Source organism: Gouania willdenowi, chromosome 22 (genome assembly GCF_900634775.1).
Source record: "Gouania willdenowi chromosome 22, fGouWil2.1, whole genome shotgun sequence".
NCBI classification, from domain to species: domain Eukaryota; kingdom Metazoa; phylum Chordata; class Actinopteri; order Blenniiformes; family Gobiesocidae; genus Gouania; species Gouania willdenowi.
Window position 1 is genome coordinate 20,751,618 of NC_041065.1, and position 9,235 is coordinate 20,760,852.

Sequence of the window (9,235 nt, forward strand, 5' to 3'; positions counted from 1 at the left end):
CTGATCTCCCTCACTAGAGCAAGGCATGAAGTCAGCGTCTACAGACACGCCTACTCATGAATATGCATAAGTAGGCCCTAAAACAGCCTGTTTTCAGAACTGCTCAGAAAGTCACTTTTCAGAGGGATAAAACTCTGGAAAACTGGCGAGTTTGGGAAAATAAACTTCAAATACTATGTTGTTTGGGTTCTTAGAACAAATGGAGATGGGTGAAAAATAACACAGGACCTTTAACTAACACTAAAGCTTACATTTAAATGTTCTAAATTGCACCTGTGCTTATTTAAACTACAATAACTACAAATAAAGAAAATCTAAAAATATACCTGGATTAAATCCTTGATATTTTTGCAATTAAAACTTTGAAATAAGCCCCAACTGAAAGACACAGTGTAATGTAAGGCATTATTACAATACAATTTAACTCATGCTAAATACAGTGTACACATGACAGCAGAGGGCTGCAGAAACATTCCCCAGTCGAACTTATAATTACATAACATACAAAGAAAAAGAAGAAGGTGGAGCCACTTGATCACAGACAGGAAGAAGAAAACTTGTAATGTGTTCTAATGGTAAGATGTGATGTCTGTCACTCAACATCTGTCAGGGTCAATTGTAATTGTAGTTGCGTAACTGGTAATTGATTACAAGTATGACATAATTATATTTGTAATTGACAAAATATGTTGCTGTTGTAATCATATTTGAATTGTAATTGTGTTCAGATAATTGACTTTGTAATTGGCATTAAAATTATTTGTGGGGAACCATATAACAGTTCTGTGGCGTACACATACAGTATGTAGTTAACAATTAAAAAAGGCTCAGACACCCACACCAACAATATTAATAGAACATTTTTTATGGATGAGGAAGCCTAACAAGGTATGGGTAACAAATGTGATTTTTTTAGTGTATTTTAAAGCTGATTTAAGACATAAGAGATGCTAACAGAAAGCTATTACAAGAAGAAAGTTGAGTTTTATGGGGTTATTTATTAAAGGCTGAGTAATTGTGATTCATTCCAATTGAGAATGTAATTGTAATTGACTTTCAGAGAGAAAATAATAATCGTAACTTTAATTGTAAGTGGAAAAAATGCCAATAATCGTAATTGAGGTTAGGGCTGGGTGATAATGACCAAATCTCTTATCTTGATATTTCTTCTCAAAATGGCGATAAATGATATAAATCTCAATATTTTTAACTCAATAAAGTCTGACCAGAAAGACAATTGTGGGTTAGATTTGCTGATGAAAAATGCCACACAGGAACATTTATTAACAAACAGCTGCACAAAATGTCCCAATTTTGTCTTTTCCTTCTTTAAGGGACAGCACATGTGAGTGAGTTCTGTAGTGTGGCTTGTTTAGGAGAAGGTCTGGGTTAGGACTCAGAAATCCATCTAACTGTCCTTTTCATGCCGTTCTGAGAAGTAGCGAAAGCAGCGACTCCTAAAACAAGTATTTTCATACAAAATAAGCTATAAAATAAAAACATTCATATAGGCAATATTCTATTATTCTACATCGCCAAAATAGAAAACTCGATATATTGCCCAGGCCTAATTGTAATTGACCCCAACCCCGTCACCAGCTTCCAGCAGCAGCTGACCAGTCACTCACTGGTTCCCTGTTATCAACCCACGCCCAGCCCCTCCAGTGTGTGTGTGTGTGTGTGTGGGGGGGGGCAAACAAAAGCATTGATTGCACTGTCTGGCACGTGTAACGGGGCTGCCAACTGCATCACTCTATGTGATATCAAAGCTATTGAGATGTGTGAGGAAGGAGACATTTCATCTGCTCCATGTGAGCAAACATCAAAGCAAACACGAGGAAACCACACAAATGATCATGATCAACAGCCTGGGCGATGACACCCAGAAGATGAAGTCAGCCTGACCCCACAAACACCACTAATAATGAGGATGTGATAGAAAAACATCCATTAGACTCAAAGAATCTCCAGCCGTTCCTTAATACAGCCACCCCGTTTTCCACGCTCAGCATTGCCTAGCAACAGAGTGTTGCTAGGATTGTATGGGGCTTGACAGGAAGACGACTGCCGTTTTGGATCCCCTGGTGGTCGTGTTACCTAGTGACCAACTTCCTTTAGTTGCATTTTGGTGACAGCTTCAGTTGAACAATGACAAAAACGTTGCGTTGCAACTCATTCATGTACGTTTACACATGTCTTTGAATGCATGCATTTTTGAGAAATTTGCAAATATATGCAATGTCATGTGAAAGTATATCTTTTATATTTTTTGAATAATACTGCCTAATTCAACCAGACTACAAATAAGACGTTGGAAACAACACTGGCCAACATTTAAATGTATTGTGCCGAAACTGAAGAGCAATTGTTCATTAAAGTTGATGTGTTTGAAACAGGAAATTTGGCATTGGAAAGGTTTCAATTATGGGACGCAACAAGGAGGAAAAATAACTAAAATTACTGCTATTAATTTTGTTTTTAAGGTTAAAAGACTGATGTCAAACAGATCTGATAGAAAAGGGTTCCATAAAACAGTAGTGTACTTAATTTTTTTTCCACCTTGTTTTACCCACTTTAATCCACTTCACTACAGAACGTAAACACGTGAAAACAGTATTTGGTTGAGACTCACAGCAATAGATACTCCATTATTAATAAAAATCCACAGATAACATGGCTAATTTAATAATACTGTTCCAATTCGAGCAAAAACAGCAAAGTCACCTTCACAAAATTAATTTGAGAACGTTTTATTGTTTATATTAGACCTGGGTTTTCTGCTACTATAACAATTTCCTGTTCGACAGTGGAAGTTAATACCAGTTGTCTCTCTATTACAAATGATGTATAATGAATATAATACATTACATCTTAACATGACTGTATTTGCAGTGTAATGGTCATGTTTCCACTTAATTTTAAATAAATTGTTAAAATTGGATGTTTGTGTAACCATGGTAACAATACAGTTCACTTTTCTCGTGGAGTTGGACAATGGAATTAAGATTTAAATTACATTATTTCTGGATAAAAACACTGTAGGTTTAGGTTATGGGACAAACTCAGCTGTGCTCACGCGCAGCTCCGTCCACCACATTCACTGGTGTCTGTTTATTATTATCACATGTAGTGTAATAAATGCAAAAAACGATACTAACATTTAAATGTGACTCATTTGGATACGGTAGCCCCGGGACCGGCTCTACGCAGGGGCAAGAGGGGGCAGCGCCCCCACAAATAAATGTCTTGCCCCATCAATTCAAAGATTATGATTCCTCACTCGGGACCGTGACAAACACCGCAACGGCCCTGTCAGGCCGCCGCAGCACTCAGGTGATTGTTCACCTTTTTTTCATTTTTTTTTTTTGATTGGCCACCATTTAGGGAGACGGAAACAGCCACTACTGTTTTCACTCCCATCTGACCCAAATAGTTTCACCAAACGACAGAGGACCCCACGGCCCCTCCCTCTGGGTGAACTCAACACCAAAATCAAAATCATCCAATTAAGAGATGTGTTATGTTGTTGTTTGATAAAATTTAAATGAATATTTCATTTATTTTATTTTTATTTTTATGTTTCCCCCCCCCTTGAGGGATTGCCACCTTATTGTGGTCAGGGGGTTTGCATGCCTCAACAGTGACCTTAATACCAGCAGGAGCTTAGTCTTAGGTGGGACACCCAAGTTGGACAGGTCTGAAGGTCTAAGTGCAATCTACTTCTCTAGGTTGGGGTTGGACAAAAACAGAAGCTAACAACTAGGGCTGGGCGAAGAAAAATTCGAGTTTCGATTAAATTTTCATTTTTTTTCTTTAATGCACTTAAAAATGACTGCAGACATCAGATATATTGTCAAAAGTGCAACTTTATTGCTGTGATTGTCCTCAAGAGTTAAAATGCATAAAACAATCCCAAAATCAAAAGTAAATGAGGCTCTGTCATTCAACAATTTCGAGTTTTAACCCAGGGTTTAGCAAAACTGCAACAGCAACTTCACAGTAGCTTCAATTTTCGGATTGAGAAATCAGATAACTACATATTTTATAACATATAACATTACAGTTACAAAAAAATATAATAAACTCTTCCCTGAGCATCTCAGCATAGTGCGAATAAAAAACTGAGCATGCCTGTGGCACACATATAGTTTACACAAAGGGTAAACAAATGTAAACAAAGAGGGGGCTGGCTCACATCGGAACGCGAAAAAACTGTGGTAGGAAAATAAATAAATAAATAAAATTAATTATATATATAGATTTTTTTTTTTTAAACTAAAATTTGCAAAATAAAAATCGCTTTTATCTACAAATTCGATTAATCGATTTTTTTTTTTTTTTTTTTGGACAGCCCTACTAACACCCAATTCAATGAAGAAAACACTTATTATAAACACAAGGGAAACAAAGTGCTGGAGCATGATGTGCACATATCTCCCCCCCCCCCCCCCCCCCCCCCACCTTATTATTTCTGACTGACCCCTCATATATATGCCTGCCTACAACCAGCCCTGAGTAGCCCTGTCGTTGGTCACCAAACAGCATGGAAGCCAGTATGTTAGTAACACCTTCTACACAATCCCCAGCGGAGGCGTGAGCTCCTAAACACAGCCGCTGTTTGACGTCTCAAACCGGGTTAACCACCACGGAGACAACGTGGCACACAACAACCACTTAACATTTCACGGAGACTCTCAAACTTTAGTTGGTTAATGAGCTTTTGTAAGTAAAGTTTGAGCGTCATGTTACAAAAAAAAAAAAAAAAAAACCCAGAGGACTTGTTTAACACCTGGTCCTGGTCTGGAGCTGTCAGTAGCGGGAATGGCAGCTTTAAGCCGCTGCTGTGGCTCCATTCACGTCCTGACTCCTGACAGTAGCAGCTGTGCACTTACTTTTATGTCTCCCCGCACTCCACGACTGTTTAGCGATGCTAGGGCTCCGTATTATCGCCCTGCCGGCGGATTTAAGCGCGTCCATGCCGCGGTCCAACTGTGGGGCGAAGAGCCCGACGCGTCCGTCCGTCCTCAGCCCGAAACCTCGGCCCGGTTCAGCGCAGCTCTCTCCGGTATAAACTTAGTTCGGCTTCCCCTCTCCGCACACACAGGATTATCATGTTCGGCCCCCTGGGCGGTGCTGTGTATGTAAATAAGCGGACAACTCGTCTTGCATGACGCCTGTTTCTATAGACTCCAGTGCTGGGTGTTTACAGCTTACTGGTGTCACGACGAAAAGTCACAGGCAGCCAAATGGTGACTCATCCGCGGGAGTGCGCTCAAGTTTTTCCACTTGCATGCTTTGATCCTTTTGGTAATATATTAACCACTTTCACTGGAAGAGATGATAGTAACAGATAGGGCAATACATTATCACCCCTTCTCTAATAGTGTGCTGTGCAGGACCTCTGAAGGTGTACTGTAGTATCTGGTACTTTATCATGCAGACAATATGAAGAGTATAATATAGTAGGGCTGGCACGATATACTTTTGTTCTGATTCAATTTGATCATACTTTGGTTGTCAATATTATATATATAATGACTCTAGAAGTATTACGATACAATATTAAGGATTGTTGCAATTTTAATTTCATATTTTCTCTTTTTATTTTTAAATGTATACGCTTACATTTGTGTTGAGGCATTAGCCACAATCAATATATAGTCTGCCTGAGGATTAAGTCGTTCTTGGTAAGTGATTACCAAGAACGAATTATGTGGCCTTATGTGTCCAGTCCTGTGGAAAACGACCCAACTTTGCCTTGGAAACTACGGGGTGCCGATTGTAAAGTTGTGAGTGCTAAAATAAACAGCAACTGTTTGCAACATTTAGCAACAAACCACATTTAAAAAATGGATGCAATTTTTAATTTTTTTTACATTACTTTTGACCAGATTTACAGCAATATTTGTGATATTTGCTTTTCTCGTAAAATACGTCAATGTCAAATCTAAATCTAAATGTTTAATATTAAATCTAAATCTAAAAAAAAAAAAAAAAAAAACTGAAATTGTGTTCAGAACAACCTAAGAATGTTTTAACCAGAGAGACAAGCTTTGATGTAAATTTTCTGTGTTCAAAACAGGGGACGGGACTTAGATAAGCAAACTGCTTCTCTCTTCTCCTTTTTCAGAATGTACAAAAAACAAAAACAAAAAAAAAAAGAATAACAAAACTTCTGTGAATGCAAACATGTCGGAAATAAACTGAATAAATTTAAAATAAATTAAAAAAATGTCACAGGTGACACTAAATGTTTAGCTAATATGCAAATACACCGGAAGTACCAAAATAAAATCTCATTCACATTAGATTTAACATTTAGATTTAACATTGACATATTTTTACAAAGAAAAAAATAACACAAATTTCACAAAAAAGTCACATTAAAACTTTTTTTTTAACGTGGCTTCTTGCTAAATGTTACGAAAAAGTTGCTGTTTATTTTATCATGCACAACTTTACAATCGGTGCCCCATAGAAAACATTTTTTTTTTTGTCACAACACCTCACCTGCGTTCAAAGATCTTGAAAAATACACATTTTTTAAATAGTCCTAAACAAATGAAAAACACATAGGCCTTCAGTGTACAATAATTAAAAGTCAAGCTTCTCACAACTCTTCAATTTAACTATAATATATATATATATATATATATATATATATATAGTATATAATAGTTACTGCTTATAAATCTGACTCTAGTTCAAAGTGCTGAGGATTAAAATACTGACTAAATGTGTTATGTTGTATTCTGATTGTTTTATTTGAACCCAGATCTCTGAGATCTCTCGCTCATAACTAGTTAAATCTTTTCACTATATACACTATGGAATGGCAGACAGTTTTTGGTGTGGAGTTATCCTCAAAGTGTTACTTATTAAAGCACCTGCGTGTGCTGACAAACACAAACAAAGAGCAACTATCACTGACACTGACATTAAGAATGTAAACTCAACTGACGGTGATTCACTCTGTTTAAATCTTTGCCCACTGTGTGAACAAGTCACCTGCAAAACATCTCACTTTTCTAGTTTTCAAGAAAGGACGAGTGCAACAGGCTGGAATGTCCCAGAGGACATATTAGGCAATCCTGCTGCTTTCTGCTTAGCATTGACTGAAGAAGCTCAATTAAAAACATGAGGTTTTTCTGACATGGTCAGGTCAGACAGTGACTATAAATCAAATAAACTTTATTTACTGTATGTAGCGCAAATTACGACAAAGTCATCTCAATGCGCTTAACAAAATATAAAATTCATAGTAAAAAGGAAAAAACCCAACAAGATCCACGTGAACAAGCATTTAGCGACAGTGGGAAGAAACAAACCCACGTTTAATAGGAAGAAATCTCCAGCAGAACCAGGTTCAGAGGTGGCAGCCATTTTCTTCGACTGGTTGGAGTTAGTGTACAGAATTAGGAGAGCAGAACATGATAGAGAGATGGAACATCAGAGTGTCCCAGACTAGCCGAACCACAAACCACCAATCAGAGACTGTCATCTCCAGCTTCAGACACCTGAAACAGAAAAGAGAGAGAAGGGCGAGGAGAAGGCACTGACTGCAGAAAAACATGATACAGTAATACAGTGGAATGAGAATGAATATGGGGTGAACATCAGTGTAAATGGTGTGTAAGCAGTATGATGGGTTATGCAACGAGGTTCAGAAGTAGGGGGTGGTCTACAACCTGGCACAACTGTGTCTAACTGGACATCATCCCATCACAACCCATTAGAGCTATGTGTAGATGGTGGATCATGTTTCAATATAATGTTGGTGTTCTACTATATAATCTTAGTTTTAGGTTTAGGGCTTTGTTTCTAGTGGTTAGGTTAACGCTATTATACGGTATACGCCTTAGCAAATAAGTAGGTTTTAAGTTTAGCTTTAAAGGTGGAAAGGGTAGCAGCCCCCCCCCCCCGTACTAAGACTGGAGCTGGTTCCAAAGCGAAGGAGACTGGTAGCTGAACGCTCTGCCTGCTGTTCTACTTCTAGACTATAGCCTTTGAAACATAAAAACACGGCGTATAGTACAAGTAAAGGTGAAGTCACGGCGCACACTTAAACACCAATCTGCAAAGTCACTGGATGATGAGCAAGAGAAACAGATTTTTGGATTTAAGATTGAGTGACAAACTCAGGAAAATCCTGTTGAATGTGTCATGAATGATGAGTTTTACACTAACAGTTGGATTTATTGTAGATCTGTGAGAGCTGCTGCCATCATTAGGGGACGCATTGGTAAATGTTAACTGCTGAAATCATTCAACACAACATACTTCCCTCTGCCAAACAGCATAGAGCCAAATTACAGCTGGCATGGTGATAAAAAGCAGAAAATAATGTAGCTTAAATGGGGTGCCGAATGTAAAAACTGGGTCACCTTTTTCATAGCCGACATATTTTGAACATTCATCTGAGACAGAAATAAATGTGAAACAGCATGTTCTATATCGTTAAAAATGTAAATGTTAAATTAAATTAAATTAAATTAAATTTAAATCTAAAAGTTAAATTGGTCACCAAGTGTAGAGCTAAACGTTCAGAAATTATGCAAAGTGGGCAGTTGGCGACCGATGTATCATTTACATTTAGATTCATTTTTCATGTTTACACATTTTTAACAATGATATATGCTGTTTTAAATTAATTTGTCTGAAATGAAAGAAAAATGAGCTAAATGTGAGGAAAGTGAGCTTAATGTTAAAAAACATGAAGGCTATGAAACAGTGACCGAGTTTTTACATTCAGCACCCCATAGCTGTAATAGTCCTGAATCCATTTAAGCAGCAAACATGACAAGAGGATGATTTCCCACATTTGTTGGCTACAGGTTAAAATGAAACACTCATGTATGTTTGGGGAAGCCTTGTGTGTGTATCAGGGTTCTGAGAGCTACCTCCATGCTGTGTCCTTGACCAAGGAAACTTCCTTCCATCCAAAACGATTAAAAAAAACATCAGAGGAATAATTGTTCCCACCAAATGTACAGGAGCCCATCATTTCCTTTCATCCCATCTCTTAAGGTCAGAGGTCATCTGAGCATCGAGGCTCTTTGATGGTGGACATGTCTGAAGGTGAACTGTAGACTGAAGGACACCCTTCCCTCTGCTGACATTAAAATGAAGGGCACTCCTGTCTTTTTTTAGTCTATTCTCATCTTTTATTCGACGCCCCAGTATCAAACTGTGTTTAAACTGGCTTCACTGGACATTCACCCCTTCCTTTTGTCCG

At 37.9% G+C, this 9,235-nt stretch overlaps 1 protein-coding gene across 1 annotated transcript in view; it reads right to left on the reverse strand.

The window, feature by feature from the left end:
- Nucleotides 1-5,222, reverse strand: part of ldlrap1b (low density lipoprotein receptor adaptor protein 1b) — a 44,953-nt gene extending 39,731 nt beyond the window's left edge. The window contains exon 1 of the mRNA XM_028437720.1: nucleotides 4,893-5,222. Within this exon, the coding sequence (XP_028293521.1) occupies nucleotides 4,893-4,977 (85 nt within the window). The 5' untranslated portion in view covers nucleotides 4,978-5,222. The remainder of the gene's footprint in view (nucleotides 1-4,892) is intronic.
- Between the last annotated feature and the right edge of the window lie 4,013 nt (nucleotides 5,223-9,235).